This window comes from Xylona heveae (assembly GCF_001619985.1).
Source record: "Xylona heveae TC161 unplaced genomic scaffold L228scaffold_11, whole genome shotgun sequence".
NCBI lineage: Eukaryota > Fungi > Ascomycota > Xylonomycetes > Xylonales > Xylonaceae > Xylona > Xylona heveae.
The window spans coordinates 925,908-950,552 of NW_017264203.1; the positions used below are offsets into that span (position 1 = coordinate 925,908).

The 24,645-nt window shown below is 48.2% G+C and overlaps 10 protein-coding genes across 10 annotated transcripts; 4 read left to right on the plus strand and 6 right to left on the minus strand.

The window, feature by feature from the left end:
- The first annotated feature begins 206 nt into the window (after positions 1-206).
- Positions 207-3,326, plus strand: L228DRAFT_250562 (ubiquitin carboxyl-terminal hydrolase 14). The gene is made up of 7 exons (XM_018333361.1): positions 207-249; positions 305-513; positions 566-633; positions 693-833; positions 920-1,193; positions 1,253-2,957; positions 3,020-3,326. The coding sequence occupies exons 2-7, from the start codon at positions 486-488 to the stop codon at positions 3,162-3,164; spliced, it is 2,361 nt and encodes a 786-aa protein (XP_018185673.1). The 5' UTR covers positions 207-249; positions 305-485; the 3' UTR covers positions 3,165-3,326.
- Positions 3,327-3,924: 598 nt separating this feature from the next.
- Positions 3,925-4,768, plus strand: L228DRAFT_241305 (iron sulfur cluster assembly protein-like protein 1; the record flags this gene model as incomplete). Its single annotated transcript, XM_018331318.1, has 3 exons — positions 3,925-4,076; positions 4,264-4,541; positions 4,605-4,768. 3 exons carry the CDS (start codon positions 3,925-3,927, stop codon positions 4,766-4,768), a joined length of 594 nt encoding a protein of 197 aa, XP_018185674.1.
- A 670-nt stretch (positions 4,769-5,438) lies between these two features.
- L228DRAFT_263417 (hypothetical protein) lies at positions 5,439-7,805 on the minus strand. The gene is made up of 5 exons (XM_018334488.1): positions 7,235-7,805; positions 6,916-7,161; positions 6,402-6,860; positions 6,184-6,336; positions 5,439-6,086 (listed from the first exon to the last, which is right to left on the minus strand). The coding sequence occupies exons 1-5, from the start codon at positions 7,403-7,405 to the stop codon at positions 5,553-5,555; spliced, it is 1,563 nt and encodes a 520-aa protein (XP_018185675.1). The 5' UTR covers positions 7,406-7,805; the 3' UTR covers positions 5,439-5,552.
- Positions 7,806-7,968: 163 nt separating this feature from the next.
- Positions 7,969-9,711, plus strand: L228DRAFT_250565 (glutamate-5-semialdehyde dehydrogenase). Its single transcript, XM_018333362.1, has 3 exons — positions 7,969-8,458; positions 8,533-8,694; positions 8,763-9,711. The coding sequence occupies exons 1-3, from the start codon at positions 8,158-8,160 to the stop codon at positions 9,656-9,658; spliced, it is 1,359 nt and encodes a 452-aa protein (XP_018185676.1). The 5' UTR covers positions 7,969-8,157; the 3' UTR covers positions 9,659-9,711.
- Positions 9,712-9,789: 78 nt separating this feature from the next.
- On the minus strand, positions 9,790-10,914 carry L228DRAFT_263419 (ribosomal protein L18e; the record flags this gene model as incomplete). The annotated part of the gene is made up of 4 exons (XM_018334489.1): positions 9,790-10,112; positions 10,178-10,560; positions 10,648-10,752; positions 10,911-10,914. The coding sequence occupies 4 exons, from the start codon at positions 10,912-10,914 to the stop codon at positions 10,035-10,037; spliced, it is 570 nt and encodes a 189-aa protein (XP_018185677.1). The 3' UTR covers positions 9,790-10,034.
- A 576-nt stretch (positions 10,915-11,490) lies between these two features.
- Positions 11,491-13,419, minus strand: L228DRAFT_250566 (mitochondrial carrier). Its single transcript, XM_018333363.1, has 4 exons — positions 12,842-13,419; positions 12,453-12,728; positions 12,262-12,398; positions 11,491-12,203 (listed from the first exon to the last, which is right to left on the minus strand). The coding sequence occupies exons 1-4, from the start codon at positions 13,163-13,165 to the stop codon at positions 11,975-11,977; spliced, it is 966 nt and encodes a 321-aa protein (XP_018185678.1). The 5' UTR covers positions 13,166-13,419; the 3' UTR covers positions 11,491-11,974.
- A 1,594-nt stretch (positions 13,420-15,013) lies between these two features.
- Positions 15,014-16,521, plus strand: L228DRAFT_285495 (hypothetical protein; the record flags this gene model as incomplete). Its single annotated transcript, XM_018336339.1, has 5 exons — positions 15,014-15,096; positions 15,388-15,444; positions 15,506-15,605; positions 15,672-15,993; positions 16,056-16,521. The coding sequence occupies 5 exons, from the start codon at positions 15,014-15,016 to the stop codon at positions 16,106-16,108; spliced, it is 615 nt and encodes a 204-aa protein (XP_018185679.1). The 3' UTR covers positions 16,109-16,521.
- Positions 16,522-16,618: 97 nt separating this feature from the next.
- L228DRAFT_233599 (MBOAT-domain-containing protein) lies at positions 16,619-19,415 on the minus strand. The gene is made up of 5 exons (XM_018330643.1): positions 18,315-19,415; positions 18,097-18,238; positions 17,350-18,029; positions 17,210-17,269; positions 16,619-17,084 (listed from the first exon to the last, which is right to left on the minus strand). The coding sequence occupies exons 1-5, from the start codon at positions 19,269-19,271 to the stop codon at positions 16,740-16,742; spliced, it is 2,184 nt and encodes a 727-aa protein (XP_018185680.1). The 5' UTR covers positions 19,272-19,415; the 3' UTR covers positions 16,619-16,739.
- Positions 19,416-19,640: 225 nt separating this feature from the next.
- Positions 19,641-20,653, minus strand: L228DRAFT_250571 (dienelactone hydrolase family protein). Its single transcript, XM_018333364.1, has 2 exons — positions 20,025-20,653; positions 19,641-19,957 (listed from the first exon to the last, which is right to left on the minus strand). Exons 1-2 carry the CDS (start codon positions 20,584-20,586, stop codon positions 19,743-19,745), a joined length of 777 nt encoding a protein of 258 aa, XP_018185681.1. The 5' UTR covers positions 20,587-20,653; the 3' UTR covers positions 19,641-19,742.
- Positions 20,654-20,793: 140 nt separating this feature from the next.
- Positions 20,794-24,067, minus strand: L228DRAFT_250574 (putative actin-bundling protein Sac6). Its single transcript, XM_018333365.1, has 6 exons — positions 23,839-24,067; positions 23,657-23,761; positions 23,182-23,392; positions 22,441-23,114; positions 21,398-22,380; positions 20,794-21,261 (listed from the first exon to the last, which is right to left on the minus strand). Exons 2-6 carry the CDS (start codon positions 23,677-23,679, stop codon positions 21,227-21,229), a joined length of 1,926 nt encoding a protein of 641 aa, XP_018185682.1. The 5' UTR covers positions 23,680-23,761; positions 23,839-24,067; the 3' UTR covers positions 20,794-21,226.
- Positions 24,068-24,645: the final 578 nt, after the last annotated feature.

The window sequence follows — 24,645 nt, forward strand, 5'->3', positions numbered from 1 at the left end:
AGTCTGCTGAGGACGTGTTTTTGATTTGGGAGACGCGAAGGGTTCGCGTTAAGTGCTCTCGTGCCGCGCTAGGCCCAACGCGGTAATAAGATAGGCTGCCTCACAACGCGGGGGCCCGGAAGCTTACCAAGCTTCATAAAAAAAAATCAATAATTCTTCACTAATAATTATGGAGGATCTATTTTGCATTGTCAGCCATTCTATATTTTGAAGGGAAATCAGAGCGAGGCTCTCAGCAACTTTGTTTTGGTAAAATATTAGAAGCAGCACCATAGCATGGATAAAATGCTAAAAAGTACTTTAGATACTTCGGTGCAAACAAACCCCCACACCTCGCACGAATCCGGTGTTTTGCGGAACATTTTACTTCAGGCACCAAACCTCGCTAAGTGGGGGAGCTCATTTGTGACGTCTGTTCAACCCGTTCCTTTGCGTATCGTATTTTGTACCTTCCTGGACCATCTTGCGATATTGTGCCTTGAAGCATGAGTTGTACGCACGTTAACGCTGCAGGTTTGTGCGCTCTTCCTTATCGTATTTGTGATAGAAGCTCATTATTATTCAGAACTTAGGCCTCCAGGGCCTAACCAGGCAGTGTACCGCGAGGACTGTACGCAGTGTTTTGATTCGATTGTGAGCTGCTTTCATGAAGTTGCCAAGTACTACACAGAGATACTGACATGTTCTTCAAGGACGATCCTACAGGTCTTAATGTATGTCTCTACTGTTTCAACGGTGGGTGCACGGCAGAACGGCGCCACGCCTTATTACATTATGAAACAATCAAACACCCTCTCGTGCTCAATGTCAAGAGGACGCGAAAACATGTCAAGGTAAGTCTTGAAGCCTTGCTTTAGCCGGTTATGTCTTTGCTTGGGATTTATCGAGCTCAAGCTGATCCGCGTACTTGCAAACCTAGCGTGATGAACCTCCACAGAAGATAACAAAGCTCGCTATCGCCGCGGAAACAGAAGCCGATCGCTACGATACTCAGCTGCAAGTGAACTGCTACGAGTGCGGCGTGAGTGACATAGATCAAGCTCAGGGCAGACTTCCTGCAGTGGTAGATGGTGTTATGAAAGCCATGACCTTTTCGCGTCAGGAAGAGGTCAAAGCGTGGGAGCAGGAAATCACACCGTGCGAGCATACTCTATGCCTGCAGCAGGAGCAGTCTAGGCAAATCGCTTCTCAAGGTCTGAAAGTCATTGCATTATCTTGCTAAAGAGGGGATGCTGACATTCTTTGTTTCAAGATTTGGGTCATTGTTCGATGTGTGATCTCAAGGAGAATCTTTGGCTTTGCTTGCAGTGCGGCAAGCTTGGATGCGGACGGGCTCAATTTGGTGGCGTTGGCGGCAATTCGCATGGCCTTGCTCATGCAGATGCCACAAATCATCCGGTCGCAGTAAAATTAGGGTCCATCACGCCAGAAGGGACTGCCGACATTTACTGTTACGCCTGCAATGATGAACGAACGGATCCAGAGCTCGCTGCACATCTGGCCCACTGGGGCATCAATATTGCTGAACGAGAAAAAACTGAGAAGAGTCTGACGGAAATGCAAATAGAGCAGAACCTGCGATGGGAGTTCTCCATGACAACAGAGGATGGGAAGGAATTGAAGCCGGTATTTGGGCCAGGCTTGACGGGCTTGAAGAATCTTGGAAACAGCTGCTATCTTGCCAGCATTCTTCAATGTCTATTCGCATTGCCGGTATTCAGGGAAAGATACTTTTCCCATGTCGATCTCGCTCCGGCCGCGTCTAAGCCCGCTGAAGACCTGGAAACTCAATTGCGTAAATTGGCCGACGGTCTCTTGTCTGGACGCTATTCTCGCCCCGATTCGGATGTGATTGCATCAGAACACTCTGCTGAGGTTCCCTATCAAAAAGGATTGGCTCCGGCCATGCTCAAGCACTTGATTGGCAGGGGTCATGAAGAATTCTCGACGATGAGGCAGCAAGATGCTTTTGAGTTGTTGATGCATCTTTTCAAGCTGATTACCCGTTCCTCCCACCCAAAACCTTTGAACGATCCGATTCAGGATTTCCGCTTTGTGATGGAACAGCGTCTACAATGTCTGACCTGCAAAAAGGTGAGATATCGAACCGACGAAGTGGAAAATCTGAGTATTCCGGTCCCGGCTCGTAAAGTCTCAAGAGGGGCAGAGCAGGACACTGAGGGAAAGGATGAGTACGAGTCAGTATCCTTAAAGGAATGCCTCGACACCTTCACTGCCGAGGAAATTGTCGAGTTCAAGTGCCCCTCATGTGGCAGCCAAGACGGTGTCAGCAAACGTTCACTTTTCAAAACCTTTCCCGCTGTGCTGGCGGTCAATGCCCGCCGTTTTCAGTTGGTTAACTGGGTACCCACCAAACTTGACATACCAGTCGTGGTTAATGATGAACCATTTGAACTCGACGAATACTTATCAAAGGGACTTCAAGCAGGGGAGGAAGCATTACCCGAGGATGCTGACGATAAAAGCGGCGCCTCCAGCTTCACTCCAAATGAGGCTGCACTATCCCAGCTTGAAGCCATGGGGTTTCCCCGTGTTCGTTGTGAAAAGGCTCTTCATGCGACTGGCAATACTGATGCGGAGGTTGCAATGAACTGGCTCTTTGAACACATGGAGGATCCTGACATTGATCAACCGCTTGACCTTGGTGGCTCTACCGGGGCTTCCGTGAATCCCGAGCAGGTCGACATGCTAGGAAGCATGGGATTCAGTGCGCCGCAGGCTCGCAAGGCTCTTAAGGAGACAGGCGGGAATGTGGAGCGAGCGGTCGAATGGCTATTCAGTCATCCCGATGACCAGGGTGATTTTGGCGATGGAGCAGGTTCTTCGGAAGAGCCAACAGGTGCTCTAGAGAAGCCGCTCGCCGGTAGTGGGGACCTTCCCGCCAGGTTTCAACTTCAGTCAATCGTCTGCCACAAGGGCGGGTCAATTCACGCAGGGTAGGTGACCTTGAGGCTTTCTATAGATCATGTAACCATTGGGATGCTAATACTATCGCTAGACACTACGTTGCATTTATTCGCAAGGAGCTTCCGGATGAGATTGGCAAATCATGGGTATTGTTCAACGACGAAAAAGTCGTCAAGGCGGTTGATGTGGACGAGATGAAAAAATTTGCATATGTGTATTTCTTCCGGCGTATATGAGATAGAATGGAGCAATGGCGGGGGGAGCGTTTCAATGTAGTTGACTGGTGTACGGGAGAGAAAATGTGTAGCGGGATAGCTGAACAAACTAATCAAAAGAGCAAGACTTTGAGAGTTTCGTTTCTCTCCATCTGCCCAATCTTCTAATAAATCGAGATGCGCCGTGTGCACAAGCAAGATAGCTTTTCATGAGTAAGGGGTGAAAAGGGTCGATTATGCACAGCAAATATATCATTGGGCTACAGCTCAGTTATGACGTTAACAGAGTACTTGTATCATTTTTCTTTTGGTGGGTGGCTAGAACTAGATGGATCGAGCGGATCTGTCAGCTACCTTAGGGAGGTGGAAAGGGTACAGAGGTACATTTGACGCATCAATTACGCTTTTCGTCTTCCGCGGCAATTTTCTGCTGTGGCGAAACAAATCAAAGGGCGAGCGTTAATCAGTGGATCTGATTACCCCCGCGGACTTGCAGTGGGGCTTACGCACGTGATCTCGGTTTTATCTCTCTTGGATCCGCTTGATGGACCCCCGAGTCCGAGCTCGCGTCTCTATTGGTGGAAAGCTCTCTGGTTGATCAAATCGTCACTGCACACCCTCCACCATCTTCACTCTTCGCTCCCATTTCTTCTTTCGCCCTCTCGCCTTTGCTCGACTTTCTTACAACCCATCTACCCACCAATCCATCAAAGCTCACTATCAAACAATCCATCAATTCGAGTCGATATTCTTCATCCATTCCATCATCATATCTTCAGCCATGTTTAGCAGAACTATTGCGACCGCTGCACCTCGCGCTGCGGGCCGGGTTTTTGCCTCTGCTACGCGCCCCAGCATGATTGCACCTCTTCAGCGTTCGGCTCCCGCAGCTGCCGTCTTCCAGACAAGACGAAGCTACCATGAGAAAGATAAGTGTCCCATCTCGACAATTGGTCCCGATTAGCCTTAGATGAGTCTGGTTGCAATATTTTCCACTCGCATTTTGAGAGACGATATTTCAGCCAGCTCAAGTTGCCCATTGATATTCCGCGATATTATCCCCATCATCATCTCTTTCGAACGCTCAGCTAACATTTACATTACTGCTCGACCACTACAGTCGTCCTCGCAATGTCGGATCGATGAACAAGACCGATACCGATGTTGGAACGGGTTTGGTCGGTGCCCCGGCATGTGGCGATGTTATGAAGCTCCAGATCCGGGTCGACCCGAAGGACAACACTATTAGTGAGGTCAAGTTTAAGACTTTTGGCTGCGGCAGTGCAATTGCAAGCTCCAGTTACCTCACTGAACTCGTTCGTGGCATGAGTCTCGAGGATGCCGCCCGGATCCGAAACACCGAGATTGCCAAGGAGCTCTGCTTACCTCCCGTCAAGCGTGCGTTTCCTTTCAACTACCAAAATTTCTATTTTTGCAATATTGTAGCTAACCTTTGAACAGTGCACTGCTCTATGCTTGCCGAGGACGCTATCAAGTCGGCCATCTCCAACTACTACACCAAGAACCCCAAGACTGCCACAACTAACCTCGGCGGCACTGGCGCTGCGATGCCCAAGATCGAGGTTGAGACCGTCAAAACCACCGACAGCCAGCCGAGTGCTTAAATTAATCGGTTTCATCTGAATATTTTAAATTGCATAAGGCTGCTGTAGAAATTGTTTGGTGGTTTTTGGCTTTCTCATGTGATTCCCATACGAATTTGCGGTTCCCTTTTTCTCACTTCTTTTTTTCACAAGTACGGCGCAGAATAGCTCGAGGCTTTACTTCAGCGGTTCAATTTGACTATTTTCTACATCCTTATGTTATTGCTCGGCTTTTCAATGCTACGATTTCTGGGGCATAGTATGAATTTGCCCGGTGGGGTTAGGCTGGAGTCGAAAAAAGGTGTCGGTGGCTGTGGCGACATCCAGTCTCTTTAAGAGTTGTGAAAAAGATTGGTATTGCTTTCCATCGGAGTGGTCGTTGTGGTGTTGTCGATGAGGAGTGGCCATCGTTAAATCGATATGATGGGGTCGGCGTATCAAATCTCTCTTATGACCATAAGCTTTATATTTATATTCCATTTGCTACGAGCTATCTTGGTTCATTGTGTAAACTATTTCTTTCGATAAATGTCAAAATTTATTTCGACAATTCTTAAGATAACTGTCAATATGGAACAAGAAATGTTTCTGAATAAATGGCAAGGCAAAGGTGATTCATTTTGTTCTTTCGACAATAAAAAAGGCATCTCAGTCGAGTACGAAGATTTTTTTGAGTGAATAGAGAATCCATGGAGCTTAAGGTGAAATAAAATAAAATGAAATTGATTTCCAGGGCTCCGCTGGTAATATGCTAGTGTAATGCATTTTAGTAAAGACAAAGAGACCTATGTTTGCTTCGTGCTCGCTAGTACTCCTCCATTAGATCCTCATCCATGGGCATCTCTTCCCAAGGCGGTTCTGGGCCAGAACCTGGCTGATCCTTGGTACCCATACCTCTTCTGGATCTGCGCGAAAAATCAACAAAGTCCTTTCGCAAGCTCATGCGTACATCCATTTCCTTGACCTGATCTGCCAGCGCGAGAACTCGAGCAGTGGTCTCCTGAAGCTCTTGAAACTGCTCTTCTTCAGACACGGCGAGCGGGCCAGTCGTTGAGTCAGACGCAAAGCATAGCACTGTGTTTGACGGTTGCTTCAGTTCAAGTCCGTCATTCGATGTGGCCGGGGGTTTGCTATCTCGACATTCAAGTGAGGCGTTGAGATGGCGGTCTCTGATAAGGGACAAAATGTACTCTTGCGCTCTAGCTGGATCAGCTGGAAGAGCAGAGGTGAGCTGGCCGACTTCTTCGAGCGATAATGCAGAATAAATTTCCTCCAGTTTGATGATTGCATAGCGCCTGCGCGACTCGAGAAGCTCGAGGGTGAGCCCTTCGTTGGAGTCCTAACATCATTATATCAGGTCAGTGATTTTGAGAGAGCGATATTAAATTAGTTTCGGCGGTCTCGAGCAGGAAGAATCAGAAAAGCAATTGACGTACCGTTTGCCATATCTCCTTTCCCGCCTCAATTTCAGCTATCAGCTCATCTATGGAACCCTTGAAATAGGTGTCGACCAGGACATCGTAATGCCTGGCTGCAGCTCTATAGGCTTTCGCTGCAAGATGCGAGGTAGCTCTTGGCATTGTCTTGGCCTATCCATCGCACATGATTAGACTGCACTCTTGTATCAGATAATATTAAGACTGTTCCAACTCACATCTCCGCCCGATAGTAGACGAACTAGAACCCATCTCTTGTATGCTATTACCATCAAATTGCTCACAGCATTGTCAACCGGTGCCATGATGATGGAAGCGAGAGTTATCTCAGCCTTTTCCCATTGTCGAAGCCCAATGTAGATCTGCGCACACCAAAGACTATATTGTAAAAACTCTTGGTAAGTCACTGCCCCAGTCAGACCAGAGCCGGTCGTAATCGTAAGAAGGGCGCCAGGCCGAATTTCATTTATGGAAGCCTGAATAGAGACTGAAGGGATATAGTCTTCTGGCGTATCCGGGAAGTGTCTTATTATGTTATCAATGACGGGAAGGGCTGGCGGATATGATCCACCCAGTAAGCAGAGCTGTGCGAAGAGATTGTGATTAGACGTATAGGTTGAGGCTGTTGGATCGAGCCGGAGAATGGCTGTCTGAACTGGATCAATGGCCATCGCAGGCTGGCGCAGGCTGTTAGAAACAGTAAGAAGGTCCATTGACTGGGGGGACACCTACATTGTTCCAGTAGATAGCAGTATTTGTGGCCGTCTCCAACACTCTGCGCCACTCCAGCCCGGCATATCGCACCTGTATGGGATCGAATTGCTCCAAAAACTCGACGATTTTCGGCCAGAGTTTCCAATCAGGCAGGACCAGAGATACGCCAGGCCGCGCGCTATCCTCTGGGCTTAATGCAACAGCATGGATATGAGCGAGGAGAGTGTAAAGGTAAGGTATCGTGTGTCTAGAAGGAACGAAAACCTGTCGAGGAGCAAGAGTGTTAGCACCAAACCGCTACAAGGTGAAAGAACAGGACAAAATTGCTGCAACTCACGTTGAGCAGGTCGCCGCCGCCAGCGACCCCTCCTAGAAGTAGATTTGCTGGTGTCTGGTTGAGGATCTGGAGTATAGTCTTGATCTGCTTTTCATATTCTGCATCTGGTAAAGGCTGCGTTGGGGGCGGATGTGGAGGAAACGCCAGTAGTTGTGACAAAAGGGCCTCCATGTTGACGGTAAGGTTCCTTGCTAAGAAGGCAGTAGGTGAGTAGCAGGGTTCAGGGTTGGATTTAGAATGGGCACTAGAAGTTCGATGTAAAGAGATGACAACCACGTTTGTTCCAGTTTCGTTCAGTTCCGCGATAGAATTTGAGGAAGACCAGTCCCAAATGTCGACAACTTTCACCCGCGTTCAGTAACTGGCAGACACGGCTCCCTGGTAGAGACGTGAAATGCTCCACGCAATGGCTTTGACGAGTACCGTTGGCTTGGGCCGAAACATGAGTTAAGAGACAAAATCATTCATCATCATCGCAGCTCTAGTCTTAATTGAGAGAAAGTGAGGGTTGAGATAATTAGCGTAGCTTGTCTAGCTCAAGTTATTGGAATAGAGTCGTATGCCTCGCCCGTCATCAGCCTAAACATTATAGTGAATTAGCATAAGGGATTACCCAGCAACCACATCATTAGATAATAGTGATAAGATTAGATTCTCACTGATAACCATGATGCATCGGATCGTTAGTTCGCCACACCGTCCCCTTCGGTCCCGCCCTCCGATTGTCGTTTTGAACTTTTGACTCAAAAGCTCATTATCGCTTTCTGCTCACACATCGCGGGGTATCAATTGCCCAAACAAATTCTTTTCTTTCTCTCTCCTCACAAATAAGGTACTCACTCTTGGAAACAATTTTTTATATGCCAAATTCACCCTTTTCTGATCGCCAGCTTTTCTAATCCTCCCGTCAAAGATCACCGATCATGTCTCTCACGAATGCAACCCCTCTTGAAGTTGCGCAGGCCGCATCTTTATCTTCCCGAACCCTTGCTGTCCTCCCAAATGACGCACGCAATGAGGCATTGACTTCGATTCACAAAGCTCTCTCAGATGCAAAAGAAGAAATTTTGGCAGCGAACGCTCGAGACCTGGAAACAGCAAACAAGGCGGTTCTCAATGGAGAACTTAGCCAAAGCGTTCTCAAGCGTCTAGACCTGGGCCGCAAGGGCAAATGGGAGGACATGCTGAAGGGCATTCTGGATGTCCGAGACCTTGAAGATCCGAGTACGTTCAGACAATGTCACAAGAACAGGAGCTACTTTGGGAAATCTTGGCTAACTGGAAGGTCTAATGCGCAGTGGGCAAGGTCACACTACGGACGCTGCTTGATGACGGCCTGACTCTTGAGCGAGTTACTTGCCCAATCGGTGTCCTTCTGATCATCTTCGAGGCGCGTCCCGAAGTCATTGCCAATATTGCTTCTCTGGCCATTAAGTCGGGCAACGCCGCAATTCTGAAGGGTGCGTACATCTAAACTTCTCATTATATGTCTTCATGTGTTACAGAATTGACAGTCTATTCCCAACAGGCGGCAAAGAATCCACCGAGTCCTTCGTCGCAATTTCCACCGTCATCTCACAAGCCCTGGACACAACATCCGTCCCCAAAGGCTCCATTCAACTCCTCAAGACACGCGACGTGATCCCATCTCTACTTTCGCTTGACCGATATATCGATCTTGTTATCCCCAGAGGCTCAAATGACCTCGTGCGGTACATTAAGAATAACACTCGAATTCCGGTTCTTGGCCACTCGGATGGCATTTGCCATGTCTATATTCACGATGATGCGGACAAGGACACCACTGTCAAGGTTGTAGTCGACTGTAAGACGGATTACCCTGCCGCATGCAACGCAGTGGAGACGCTTCTTGTCCATGAACATGTTTTGTCGACAGTCCTCCCTGCTGTTGCGGAAGCTCTCTTAGCTAAGGGTGTTTCCCTGCGATGCGACGAACATTCTAAGGCTGCTCTAGCTGCTGCTCTTCCCAAGCACCTCGCAGTGCTGCTGCAGGACGTCTCAGAGGCGGACTGGGACACTGAATACACGGACCTCATTCTCTCGATCAAGACCATCCCTACAACAGACTCTGTCTCAAAAGCCATTGATCATATCAACAGACACTCTTCACATCACACGGATGCGATCCTGACTACGTCCGAAGAGACTGCCAACAAGTTTTTGGCGGGCGTGGACAGTGCTGACGTCTTCTGGAACGCAAGCACGCGCATGGCGGACGGCATGCGCTTCGGATTTGGCACGGAGGTTGGCATCAGCACGAATAAAATTCACGCCCGAGGTCCTGTAGGTCTGGAGGGTTTGATGGTCTACAAGTACCTGATCCGGGGAAATGGCCATGCTGCTGGGGATTATTTTGAGGGCGAAGGAGGAAAGAAGTGGAAGCATCAGCGTTTGGCATTCTAGATTACCCCCCTTATACCTAAAAGTTGTAGAGTGTGCGTGACACCACAGGTCCTACTGTAATAATAAAAGTCTTTTCTGGAACATTTGGCTGAGAAGCAACCATTTAATGCATCCACTCAAAAAATCCAATGGGTCTTTGTATGCGATCGATAGCACTTCTCAATGGGCGGTCACAGGTATCGGATCAGCGGAATGGAGAATATTTGTAGGACCGACATCGGACAACATTTTGAATTCATAGCTGCTAGTCTGGGTACATGGGAACTTGTCCTTTCCGAGTCTCGATAAGCAAGTATGAAAAGAATCATAACCTTCCCTGTCCCAACGCCTCCTAGCAAGGTCAAGACAACGGCTTTCCTCCGACTGAAGTCGTCGCTTAGACCTTGAAACCCCGCGACCGTCTCCGGCCACGAGCACGCTCGAACTTCCGACCCTTGCTCTCGACGTAGGGTTTCTAAAAGGATAATCAGCCTCTCGCAAAACTTTGTAAAACCATCCAAGTATAGAATTCCGACGCACCTTGTGGCTGTGGGGGCCGAAACCGAAGTGCTTGACAGCCTCACGGGCGTTCTTGGGGCCTCTAAGGAGGAGGGTGTTGGCACCGGTGGGGGCACGTTGAGCGAGCTGGTCCAAGGTCAAAGTCTCACCACCGGCAGCCTCGATCCGGGCACGGGCGGTGGTGGTGAAGCGGAGGGCAGCAACGGAGAGCTTGGGGATCGTCAAGAGACGGTTGTCATCGGTGACAGTGCCGACAACAACAACGGTCTTGCCCTTGTGGGTCTCACCGGCCTGTCTGCTGGCGGCGTTGGCGACAATGCGCGACAGCGACACGGGGGGACGGTTGATCTTGGACATAAAAAGGCGACGGAGGACAGCCTTGTTGAAGTCGGAGTCGGTACGGCCTATTCAAGACGAAACTTTTTAGTCTTCTTTGATTTCCCGGGTTTCGTTGTCTTTGTCAATCGAGGTTCAGGCGGGTCTAAACGTACGGGCAAGGAAGCGGTAAAGCTTCACCAAGAGCTTAAGGTAGGGGTTGTCGCTCTTGGGCGCCTTCCGGTGGCTGTTCCGAACATGATGACGGTCCAAGTCGATACCTGAAGTTCGAAATCGAAAAATTAGCCCTCCGATTCCCTAATCACCCATTCCATCCTTGTACGGCATCATTTCATCCAAAAAAATTCCCGTTTCGCAATTCCGAATCTTTCAGATGAAAATCTCGCGCTCGTTCCATCGTCCACTGGGGTTCACATACCCATCTTGTCGGCTGGTTATCGCTATTGTCGTTGTCGTCGTGAAATTCGCTCGGGGCTTGTGGTTGAACTTCGCCGTCGCTTAGGTGTCTTGGCCGACGCAGAGTGCGATAGGGCTAGGGCAACTTCTTCCTCCATCGTTAGCTCGCTTCGACTCTTAATTCCCCCATGGCCTTGTCGCTAAGGTATCAGGTACGTCTCGTCCAGCATAATTTCAGTGGCGGGAGTGGGGTCCGCAACCCGTCACTTCGTTATGGAAAGATACAGCCGAACCAGTCGCCTTTGGAGACCAATTGCAACCGACGGACCCTTTACGGAGTATGCAGCTGAACATGCGAAGGTTGATCCGCAGGACGAAAGGACTTCGAGAACGATGTGCATACCTGGCATACCACTTATTCACATATTATAATACAAATGATAGCGTATGCCCTATCCTGAGCGTACTGTCCTTTGTGCTCCGCTAAGAGGAGTTGTTCTCCTTCCCATTGCTTTTGTGGTCGAAAGCGCTCACCCTGCAAATATATGAAATCAGTGTGAATAGCTGGTGAGATTCGACCTGACACAAATCTTAGTCAAGCTTTTTTTTTTTTTTTTTTTTATTTAAATTACAATCTATCGACCCGAGCGGCTCCAACAATCTGCCCTATCCTCTAAAATACAGAATGCATGTAGCTCGATAGATACAGGATATATTTTATACTGGTCGCGGATGATAAAAACAAGAATTAGGTTCGTTCCTTGGATTGTACAGACGAGGGCCAAAAGTTGTGGCCCTCCGTGGTTATGGTTTCAAACGCTTAGCAGCCTGCCCTGAATGCGCCCGCTACCAAATATGCAAGCCGAAATATAAAAGAAGTGGACCAAGTCTCGGCGATTTCGAATGGCCATATGCTTTCAATGAATGAGCCGTCGACAGGGCTCGATGTACAGGAGGAGTCGTGACACTCTGGGAAATGCGTCGCGTGCCGTACCAAGACTGTCGGTCACAAAAGACGTTTGAGCATATCAATGACCTGGTGTATGTGCCACGAAACAAGAAGGGAGGGCGATTTTCGATCACTCCCTAGTAATCAGGCGTGCGAAGGCTGACGAAGAAGTCGCGCGTGAGCTCGAAGCTCAACCAGCTGCTAGCCATGCTAGGAGCAACCTTTAGCAGATTCGGGACAATGCCTTTGTACATTCCCCGAATTCCTTCTTGCGATACGATCATAGTCACTGCGTCCCACATGGATTTGTATTGGTATCCCATGCCAGTCATGGTATTTATCTGAAATCGTCGCCTCAGCACATCACTATATCCCATACCGTTAGAAGGAGCTCTGCTATATTCAAATTCGTTGATACACTCACAATGGATACGTGCACGTTTGCGCAACGGCGCCTGAAATTCCACCTGCGGCCAATTTCCGAATGGCACTTGGGTGCTGGTCACCTTCCGGGGTGAAGAAGCCTCGCACAGCTTCATAAGTCATGAAATTAAGCCCAACCTAATAAGTGTTATTCCGGTCGATCTCATGATATATTTTTGGGTTCAGCCATACGTAAGGGGCGACACCAGCCACTGTAGGGACGATCCCTCTGTACAAAGCAGCAATTCCACCTTCATTTTTATACATGGACGCCATTATCGCCCACATACCTGGAACATCCTTGACTGAATGTGGGCCAAGAGCAGCAAATGATGCTGTCTGGATTGATAGCCGGGTACGGACAATGTCCAAAGGATACGTGAATGAGACAGAAGTAATTCCGGCGAAACCACCGCAGATCAAGCGTGTGAGAGGTGTGAGATCACCACCAGGGTAGGGCTCAGCAAACTAGGACGGTTGAATATCTCTCAGTATTGACGCTTGAAACAAATCAATAAGAGAAGAGGACACGATTGGTAATCGTTGCGAACGGTCCATTTCTCTTATGCAGGGCTGCTTACCTTTTTATAAACATTATAGCTTCCAAACTGGACAGCTGAATAAGGAACGATACGGATGCAGTTTGTTCCGTTGCCGCGCATAAATCCTCTCCAGCCCTCCTCTCGCCACATCTTTGACAGGCCTTTCCAAACGGAAAGCTTATACTCCTCTCGACCGACGCTCTGGATCTGAAAAAGAATCTTGAGCCGTTCTAACGGGGATACGACAGTCCGGGAGACAGCACCGGCGACTCCACCAGCAAGAAAGGCGGCCAGAATCGGCTGGGCCAGGGTGTTCCGAACTTGTGGCAGAGCCGGGCTCTTCTCCTCAGATACGCTCGACATGGTCACGGCCTGTGAGCTGATTATTAGACTTTTTATGATTCCCAATTATAAAACCATAGCAGAGCACTCTCCCGGCCCTTATCTCCACCCTCGGCTGATGAGTGAGATCCCCGCGATGCGTTTTGGGTGGGGCTTCACTCCCACTTACGGGTTCAGTAGCCGGTGAGCTTTGTTTGCGATCCAAACTCACGTCGCTGAAAGGTATTCCACAAATCACGAATTCATACACGCCACAACTCGAATCAAAGCCACGGGGCAATCACCGGTTTCGACTCTCTTTCACAGTGACGGTTTGCGCCGTAGCGTATTTGGTCGTGTGCTTCGGTTCAAAGGAAGTTGGCCCAGCTCGCGACTGAACAGTTGCGACGGACAGTCTGCACAATCTTCTGCAAAACGAGTTGTCTCCATTCAATTGGAATTGCGGGGTATAGTGCTTAGGCAGTCAAAAGGCTTGAAAATGGACGTGCTATGAATGGCTGAGGCCCAAATGTTCGGACAAGATCCTAGCCAAGATCCTCGCGAGCATCAGGGGCGGTCTAAGCGACGACGAAAATTCGGCTGGACTATGGTGGTCTTTCCCCTGGTAATAAATGGGGGGACCTTTGAGGGGCTCCAAACACTGTTTCAGATCACCCTGAAACACTTCTTTCTTCAGCTTAAATCATTAGCAACAACATGAAATATTCTAAATAGGAATTTATAGTGTCGACTGGATACCAATTACGTCCCAACGGTAAAATGCCTTGAATCCTGGCACCTGACCTTTGAGAACTTTTTGAGGCGGACTTCATCTGCCCAAGTGTCAATACCATCCGATAATCGCACATCCGAATTCACATGTGAAGTAAGTATATACCTCAAGGAACTGAATGCTAACACCGACGATATTTTTGACCTGCTACTGGAGAGAAAGTAGGCTTATATTTGGTTCATTCTGCAGTAACTTGATGTGCCACTCGATCTCATGGGGATAGGTTTATATCTACCTTATAGTACTCACATGGCTTAGGCTATTACCTACCTAGGTACCTTGAGGTAAGTAATTACCTCAACAGTACATGGTGTACTATGGACGTCTGGTCCGGCGATTAATGATATGAGTTTGTGCAAAGATCATATTTGATTCAATGAACCTGTGCAGAGGTACAATACAAGTTATTTCGGAGAACGTGCTCCTCGGTTAGGGTTTCTCAATGGTCAGGCGCCCAGTTCTCTGCAGAAGAGCTTTATCAAAGCCATAAATGCAGCTCGAGACTATCGTCTCGGGGCAGCACTCGTGATGACTCGTTCTACTCGCTGCATCAGACTTGATCAGACCTGAGGCTTGATAACTGCAATCAGAAACAATCAGCTTTGCGGATTCTTATATGGAACACGGTGAAAAAAAAAAGGAGCTGACTTGGAATATACAATCCAAATCGAAGAAAAAGTAGAGTTGATTTAAGAGAGTAAATAGGTAAGATCTCTGCTATCAACCAGGAAGTCACCGTTTTGTAGACACAGAACAGCTAATAAACATGGGCTGGCTTGATACTCTTACAATGTTTACATGAGTGGCTGGTCGAAATAAGGTGGGACTCGTGTGGTAAGAAAACTACCTACTCCCGTGCAGTTCTGAAGTCATCATAGGTCACGTGACTGATCTGTGCGTTTCCGTTCGACGAAAAGTTCCCCAAGCCACCTTGGACTTTCTCTTCACCCTTTCATCATCTGTCCATCTCATCAGCTTTTCATCCTTTTCTGGTCAACTCCATCGTTGCCGCCCTTTGTACCATTATCGGAATTATTCCGTATCTTTGAGTTTTTGATTTTGAAGTGAAAGAACAACTCTTTGATTACCAAAACAACATGTCTCGCGGTGGTACTACCCTTTACGTGACAGGCTTCGGCCACGGCACGCGCGCCCGCGATCTTGCCTACGAATTCGAACGGTACGTCCTGCGCCGCCGATGAAACGGGCCCCTCCTCCATCGAAATCGCTCCCATGATTCCACGTCGTTCGCGCATCCATACATAACGAGAATCGCGATCGTCGTTGTCTTTTTACGTTTTATTCGATCGAACGAGCGTCTCGGAGGAAACCATGTTTAATATCCCAAACCCCCCTTGACTGTCGTTGTGCATCCTTACGGCGGCTCCGACACCCATCCATCACGTTTCCCTCTGCGCTTTAACCTCCTCGAGCCTCACTTACGGTCCGATCTAACATTTCCGCCTCGAAGGTATGGTCGCCTCGTTCGCTGCGATATTCCGGCCCCCCGGACTGCATCCAGTCGTCTGTAAGTCTTGAACCCCCTTCGTTTACTTGAATATATCCAGAAGGGTTAATTCTTTTCACAGGTTTGCTTTCGTTGAGTATGAGAGCCGTCGTGATGCTGATGATGCTTATCATGAGATGCACAACAAGCGCATCGGTCGGGATGACTTGTTGAAGATTGAGGTGGGTGTTTATATTTAACTTTCAAGTTCCAAAAACAGCATCCCAGCTAATCAAATTGGTCAACAGTGGGCCCGTACTCCCCCTTCTGCTTCGTGGCGCTTTGATTCCGGCCGTGACCGTCGGTACGGTGGTCGCCGTGACGCGACCCCCCCTCGCCGGAGCGCTCGATCTGTCACCCCTCCCCGCCGTCGGGAGTACTCCCCTCGCAAAGAGGATCGCCGAGAGCGCGACTATGACCGCCGTGACCGGGACCGCTCGCGGAGCCCTGATGACCGCGACCGCGAGGACCGCGATCGTGACGACCGTGACTTGCGGGACCGCGACTTGAAGGATGAGCGTGACCGTCCCGAGGAACGCGAGAACGGCGCCAACGGCGATGACCGGAAGGGTAAGCAGCAATGATCGATAATATCAAGGTTTTCCGTTGCCCATGCTCATTTGTGTACACAGCTCCTTCGGCGACGCCGCCTCCGGCGCACGATGACCTCGACACTGCCGAGTAAACTAATAATCCCTCCGAAGCTGGATAAGGTGGGCAAAAAGGGCGACACATGTCCCCTCGCTGATACCATGACCCTTGCATTATCGGCAATTCCGTCCATAGAAGAGCTTTTCAACTTCGTCTGGGCCGAATCAATACTGCCCATGGACGTGAATGAAAAGTTTAGATAGTTGCCACCCCTCTTCCCCCCTTTACCCCCCTCTCGCATTTTTTTTTATTAAATTTGCTTGCTTTCCTTTACGTATGTAACATGTCCCTTGTGTGAGGGCGAGGTTGGCAAGATAAATGGCTGTTTGATTGAAGATGGCGTAATAAGTTGTATTATAGTTTTTTTTGAATAGGTAGGAAAGAGAATCAATACTCGAATTCTGCTGGATCAATTTATGCTGGCTGGGTTTATTATTCATATTGGCCACCTGTATCCGTAGCAAGGCTAATGAATACGTGCTTGCTTTCACCGTGATGTGGATTCAAATGAATGTAAACAATAATATGAAACTTCTACAGTATACTCGCTCATGAAACTTCAAAAAGCCAAATGGTATTTCCGATGCCAGCTAGAAAAAAAAAATACTGCTAGTACGCCCAAAGAATGAGATATACCGACTTTCCATGGTATACATGTAAAGTACTCAAAGGATAAGATACAAAGTGCACAGAAAACTAGGACCCGTAAAAATGCCCAACCAGAAAATGACATTTCCGAGAATCGTCTTCCCCTTGAGAAATCGCGTACGACTAAGCATGACGAGCGGAAGCTGCAGCATTTGCATACCCAACAGGTATCCACGGAGTTTCTTGAAGATGCACCACATGACAAGTTCATGCACGCATGCTGAAAGAAGAAAAGTCACGAGAGTTGCAGAAGACCTTGACAACTTCAAGGCCGAAATGGAAGAGTGGTAGACATGTCGCAGTAAAAAGTTGTGGACGGGTCGGTTCCAGTCTCTAGCGAATTGGTCCCATGAAACGCTATTCTACGGAGATTGTCAGTTATCAGTGTTTGACGAGGTTCGCAAACTTCAAAATCCAGAGAGATAATAGCATTCAAGGGAAGTGGAGACCCCAAAGAAAGTTGGAAGAAAAGAACAATTATACTTACCCACCAGTCACCATAGAATCCACGATCAGCAAAGCGTGTGAGTTCAGCGAGGACATTGAGCTAAGGTGATTCCCCCCAGTAGCGTCAGTGAAACATGTTCGTGAGAGAAAAGGAAGACTTTAAGGAGGACAATTACTTACAATGCATTCCCATATAACATACCAGGTGAGCAAATATTCGAGCATAAACGGAAAAAGCATGTCCATGAGTACCCAAGGGAACTCCATCAACCGTTGCTGCAGTGGAATGCCTTGCTCCTTCAGGTGTACAGTCTGCACCACCACCGGGTAAATGTACGCCTGGCTAACGACGAGCATGATGAGGAGCGTGCCGAATGTAGCGGCCGTCTTTTCTGCAACGTAGAGCCAGCTGATGGATGATTGACGGGGGTACTCGAGCTCGTACACAAGTGTGGGTAGAGCAATATACTCCATCAAATTTCCCAATGTAAGATTGTGAGGATAACATTTGGCCCCTTGAGAACATTTTCCAGTTAGTTCTTCAGACAGTTCGTCAAGTTCCCAGTTGATGATTCGCTCAAAGGTCTGTATTTGCTCTGCATCGAGGGATGCGCCAGGCTCAATAGCAGAAGCAGCGTGGCCAACTTGGGTATGTTCTCCACGCAGGTCAGACGCACTCCGAGACTGAAGCGATCGTCGGCGCTGTTGAAGGTTGTATTCACGCTCAGCCCTAGCAGGGGATACAGATATTGAAGAAGCCCGGGCGTCAGGTTTTATGGATGGGTTTCCGCTCGGGGTAATGTCGCGCAGTAACTTTAACTTTCTCTCCAGAAAAGCTTTCCGCTTGTATACTTCGGATACTAAAGCCGCAAAAGTTGATTTGTCAGATTGTATCACGTCGCTCATTAAAAGAATATGGACACTTACAATAACCATTGTAGAATGCATAGCTATGCTGTTTCATGAGCATCGCAAGGCAGTGCATGACAATGAAGACTGTGTGTGTCCAGGGCCAATCACGGAAAGAGCTCCAGCCAATGACTCCCGCCAAATACAGAGTTTGCCAAATCTAGGACCGGAAACATTAGTAACATGGCAAATTGTGGGAAGTCTAAATTGCCACAATCAATTATATTGGAACTTACATTCTGAATGATCCATCCCGTTTTGTTCCAGCTCACGTAATTTCGAAAGACGGCTACTTGGAGAAGCCAACAAAAAGCTGTTGCAGCACACATAATTCCATCGGTCAAACCTAAAACGACCACATCTCGCTCCATCATGATTTTCAAAATCTCATTATTTCCGAGTATGTTCCCATATATTTTCCAGTTCTGCGCAGCAATTTTAAGGATCAGCAGGGCAGTCCCCAGCCAGAACAACGTGAAAAAGCCATGAAACGGTGAGTCAGCGCTGATTTGATTTTGACGATCAAAGGCCGTAAATTGTTTTGTGAAGACCAAATCACGAAAGCGAAAGATAGGTCGCTTTTTGCCTTTGGCTAATGCTTCAGCTGACTTTGCTTCTCGTTCGAGGCCATGGCGGAGGATCTCGCGCAATTCCGGATCATCAGCAGTCAAAATATATCCTCCACCTTCCTTTCTCTGTTCGAACGTAACTTGGACGCTCCGCCTCCGCTGGTGAGCTCGTTCGGGTATATTCGAAAAGTCCTGTGGTATCGGTTCCTGTCCTCTCTTCAAAATCTCATCTTTCGGCCTCGCACCAAGCGGCCAGCTTGGCTGCCTCGTCGTGAGGCCTTCAAGTTTGTTTCCGACTCCCCCACCCCTGCCTCCGGCCACAAGACCAGCATAGTCAATTGATTGTGTGTCATAATCCTCAATGCTCGGAGTGCTCGGAGAAGAACTACTTCCGCTCTGTTGTTCGCGAAGGCGGGAGATTTCAATTGGCAATGCCACTTGATCTATTTCAGAATCACTGAGGGTCGACTTTGGACTTGAAGGCCGTGAAGCACTTGGTGAGCTGGTGCGTTTAAAAAATGCGTTGCTGACCGAAGCAGGCGCATCAACATCTCTATTCCCACGCAAGTCCGCGGGCTCTGAAGCTGATGTCTCGGCCATGGTCGGGCTTGACCCTACCGCCATTCCACTTTTCAAAGGTTCCCAGGATCTTATTTACAGAACTGGATCTGCTTCAATCATGACTGAGAATTTCGGACTTTTATGTTTGCAGATGAGACGATCATTAAATTCGTCGAGCTCATGTAGTAAGCAAAAGGTGCGGATAGCGACTTCCGGTATCAGATCTGACGTCAAGTCGCCTGATTGGTCAATAGAAAGTAGAAAGCACGGAGCTCGGGAGGTATTTCTCGGACTACCGGCCTCTACAATGGCCGACTCCGCGATGAGCTATAAATAGCCATCTCCATCCGCTTGGCCTCTCAGATAGGATTAGAGTATTCAGAGAATAATAAACCGCAAATTTACGATGTAATCGAGTTCATTGCATTCGATGGAAACACTTATCATCACTTCTCTATTCTATGTCCATGCTGATGGTCTATACTATAACGACTTCTAGAGAGATATGTGCTCTTCAACCGATGACCTTAGATCTTACTCCACGCTTTTCAAGTAACTATCAAACCATTGTACCGCTTGGTAATAGGCGTGCTCCTTTGCGATTTTGTTCGACTTGATGCTGATATCAGCACGCACCGCGAAGCCATGGGATACCCCGCCATACAAAGCTATTTGCCAAGCTTGGCCGGTCTTCGGGAGGATGACCTCGGCATGGTGACGTTTCTCGGGAGGGAAGATTGTGTCATGCTCTGTTAACATTTTAACATTAGCGGAATGAGATTGCACCTGGTATTAAGCATATCCCCTTGGACTCACCGGCTGCAGCAATAGAAAGGGGGCCCTTGATGGCAGCCAGCTCCGCTTCTTCCACGAATGAGGGATGGGCTACATATCCGACATTGATCTTTCCTTGGCCAAGAAACCGTGCGACGTACTTGGCACCAAAGCAGTACCCAACCGCGCCGATGCGCTGACAGTTGAAGGTGTCTCGCATCTCACCGAGGGTGGCTTCAACGATAGGATCAACCAAATTCGTTGGATGCTTTTGCAGCCAAGAGGGGAGATCATAATCGCCGGGACGATTCAAGGGAACCGCATCGCCCTCGAAGAGATCTGGCACAACAACAAAGTATCCGTCGGCCGCATACTGGTCTGCAAGAAGTTGTGCATTGATGGTGTTATGGCCGATAATGTCCGTAAGAAATAGGATCGCGGTGTGAGTGGACTTGTTGGCTGGGTAGGTGATATACGCTTCAACTTGCTTTTGGGAGACGGAGGACCTAGCTTTGAGGGTCGTAATGGTACCGACGGCCTTACCCGTATGTTTGACGCCACGCGCGCAGCAGTCTCCGGGAGGGTTGCTTATCAGATTTGTCATGACGATGGCTGTCTTGGTGACGTGTAACTCTCAATGTCAATTGAAGATGAATATTACATCCAGTGTCAAATAAACTATCCAAAAGACTTCATACGGAAAAGAGGGGCAGCTTTGGCCGTAAACTTATGTAATGAAGCACCCAGCCATTTGAGTCACCTCGTCTAAACTATCACTAATCTTTGATTAAAAATTATTAAGCTTCCAAATGGCGTGATATCTGCGCTGTATCCAAGACTTTGATACGGGGGAATTAAGATATTGTAACATGAAGAGAAAGAAACCAAACGGAAACAGGTCAACGTAAGAAACACGTTCACTGAAATAATCTAACATATCGATAGCACAGTTATCCGCTTGCTAAAAAGATCGCTGTCGTAGTGCCCAAGTTTAACCGAGGATCTACTCTATCTTCAAGTCATAAACTACGGAGGTACAGGGGAGCATTATTCTCCACCTTTTTGCTAGCCAGGGTATGTAATCATTAGATTAACTTCGAACTGGCAAATTTGAAAATAGCAGGTTACATAATTTGAATGATTATGATACTAGGTAGGATTCAACAGCGTCCGTATCGCAAATATCATCTACACTACAGTTTTAAAACGGATAATTCGCTTTACATATAGCGTGGCTTCCATGCCTATGACATCTTCTCGTGTGTAGCCATAAGCGATCCTGCAGTTTCAGAAAATGTTAGCCACTACATCTGCCAGTCGAATCCAAGGACCAAACAACATGCAATTGACCGGGTGATCCAGTCCTCAAGCCATGGGACAGCGAAGAAAGAAGGGTGACAGTGGGAAGAGCTTACCAATAAATGTAACAACCAGCCTCGATCGGACCTGGCAAATATCTTCAGGCACCAGCCAGATCGTCGCGCCCATCTTTCTGGCGATACTGATGGCGAGCTTCGCATTGGCATAGGCTTCATCGTCGGTTCGGCCAGGAGCGACAAGGTCATAATCGACGTATGAGCTCTTCATGCCATTCAGCACGTCCAGCAAGAAATGACCGGTACCGATCGATGGATCCTTGAACGAGCGAATTGAAGATGATTTGCCGCCCTTGTGCGACATTTCATTTGCCCATCTGACCATTTCAGAGTCCGAAATCTCGCGTTTGCCCAGGCGTTGTGCAAGCGCTGACAGTGTCTCTGAGATGTCCTTACGCATAAGCTGCCATACCATACCCAGTGTAAGTGTGCGCTGTCCGTCAGTGATATCGGCACCCTGAATACCGACGAGCGAGAAGCGATTCTGTTTTCCAAGCTCGACCGCATAGTTTGTGTTCTCGACAGCCTTGAAGCGCAGCATCTCTCCACCTGAGGCTGGCGGGCGGTTGACATGGCGCCAATTAACACTGCCTGGAATAACCTTGTCATAGGCTTGCAGCAAGACGGTGCCGTCCCGTAGGTCATCAAAGAGCGAATTGACCGCCGGCTGCACATCCAAGGAGTTGAGCCACAGCGTGAAGACACGCGCTTCACGCTCGCCCTCAGCGTCAAAGTCTTCAACTTCAAGCTTCTCTTCCTCAGTGATCGGATCCAGACCAGGATGAGTATTGAACAGGTTGGCAACGAAAGCAAGATTTAGCTTTGGATTACCGGCAACCAGAGAGGTAGGGGTGAGGAACTTGCGGCAGTCAAGCTTATCGGAGTTATCCAGCACCTGCTCAGCGCGTTGAAGAAGGTCCCGGGTTTGCAGAGGTGCGCGAGAGCACAGATCTGGGGCCAGCTGATTGAGAAGGACCGTGTAATTTTCCCCGTCCTTGACGTCGGTCGAAAAGTTAGAAACTCTACAGAGGACGGCAAAAGTTAGTTGTTTTCCATGAAGAGCGACAGACAAACGGCCTTACCTTCGATCCCATTTTGCGTTCTTCAAATGGTAATTAAACCACCGCAGCAAAATTTGTTCTGGCGGTAAGCGGAGAAATTGTTCAAGAGTCTCATCCTCTTCCAGTAGTCTATACAACTCTGGGTGTAACTTGATGTCGATCTTTCCAAGCAGTCCGCGGCGAATAATTTGCCAGATAAGACCCAAGATTAGGTGTTCCCTGACCTCGATGATGTCCCCACTGCCAATGTTCACAACTGAACAACCAATGCCTTTGGCTGAATTGATGACAATGTTATTGTTTTCAGTCATGTGAAATGCGTTAAGTGCCTTCAGCTTCTTGCTCGGGCGGTTGAGTACTCGTTCGTCGATTGTGTCGGGCACGCTGTCATTAATCAACTTTGCCAAAACCAGACCGTCTTTGCATTCGTCAAACATCTCAAAGGTGTCAGTGGGGAAGGGCAAGAGGTGGCCCACGTCGGGGTCACCCGCCAGCACAGCATTAATGTGGCGAGTAAATTCTGTACGTTCGTCCTCGTTGATGGTATGCGTCACGTTCGACGATGATCCTTGTACTTGGATTTTGCCGCTCACGCTGCCCTTTGCGCCATGTCCGCGCGCAGGCAAAGCGCCTGGTGCAGCAGTTGGAGTTGAGCTTGGCGGCGCACGCTGGGAGGTTCGCACCTTCGAGATGAGCTTGAAGGAAAAACTTCAATCAGCATTTTTCGATCAGAACGATGACGGCTGACCAATTAGAACTTACGTCCACGTAATCATCAAGTTCTACTCTTCGGGAGCTGTCCAGTTCAACCTCCTTCAATGCTTGGCGCACAACGTCGTAGGGTTGCCTCTCCGACTGCTGCGTGGCTTTGATTACTGTAGCTTCATCCAAGTAGCCCTTATCATCGACGTCGAGCTTGCGAAAAGCATCTTGCAAGCCAAAGATTTCGTCTTGCTGGAACTGAGGATATTTCCTGAAGAAGTCATCAGCAAACCAATCAATTTAAACCTGGTAAAAAATGCGCCTATTTCCTTCACGTCGGAAAATGTAAGAGCTGTCCAAACAGCATATACAATTCAGCTAGACCATTAATAAATATAAAACAATCCCTCCACGGAGCTCGACAGTGCTTTTTCAAACATTGGTCTCTGTAATGTTCTCCAAAAAAGGGTCCAGGCCAATGAAAAGCAGATGATCTCATCGTACACAAAATGCAAATTGAGCTTCACGTCCATACCTTTGTAATTTAATGACGTTCATTTTGTTTGTTGCCGCACTAAACTCAGGCGTCGCTTTGCGAAAAGTATGGCAGTCTTCTTTTAGACCGAGCTCTGCAACTACTCTAAAACAAGTGGAAGACAGCAAGTCAGCAACGATCACTTGCCAAGATGGAATAAATGCACTTCGCCATATACATACACTGAATCAAAGGACCTGGGGTTCTGAGGCTGGGTCCTGAATTAGCTGCTGAAAGGGAAGAGATAGCTGTAGCTATGATGGGAATGTCGCAACTTGACGAAACGCGGGCACAAAGAAGCCTTCTTTCTCTCGCAAGATATACAGTGATATAATTGAAGAAAGTACGGATAGGATTAAGGCAGCAGAGTAAATAACTTACAATCAGAGCAGTAGCTGACGTTGACGTTGCTTGCCAAGAATGGCGTGTCGAAAGCGGAATGACGAAGGGGAGATGAACCGAGAACGGGGAAGAGATTACTATGGGGCGAAATTACTTGAGTTGGTACTGTTGTACTTGCTTGTTATGGCGGCTGCCTAAGGAGGTAAGAGGGGCACTTGCACCGCCACCGCGAATGTGGGGTCTCGAGCCGCTCAGGGTTCAAGCACGATAGATGGGAAAGGATCAAGGAGGGACGCAAGCTTGACCACGCTTCCTCAAATCATCTGAGATTTTTATTCAAATACTTGAAAAGTGAGCGCATTGCCCAGCGTAAACCCATCAAGCGTCCTCTTCCTTCGTTCTTCGCCCGTTCTCTGTTCAAATGCACTTCTTGCCTGTTATTTCCCTTGATTGATGATAAGATAAGCATGGAATGGTCCCATCCGTTCAAAATCGACAACCAGCGATGATTCCCTCTTTTCTCTTCTTCTCAATGAAGCGTTTCCGATTTCATTATCCAATACAGGTTATGCGAAAAGGCTTTTCCATATTCTAAACCCAAGGACGACCAACTCCATTGCCAGTGAATGCCCTGTAATCGCCTCAAA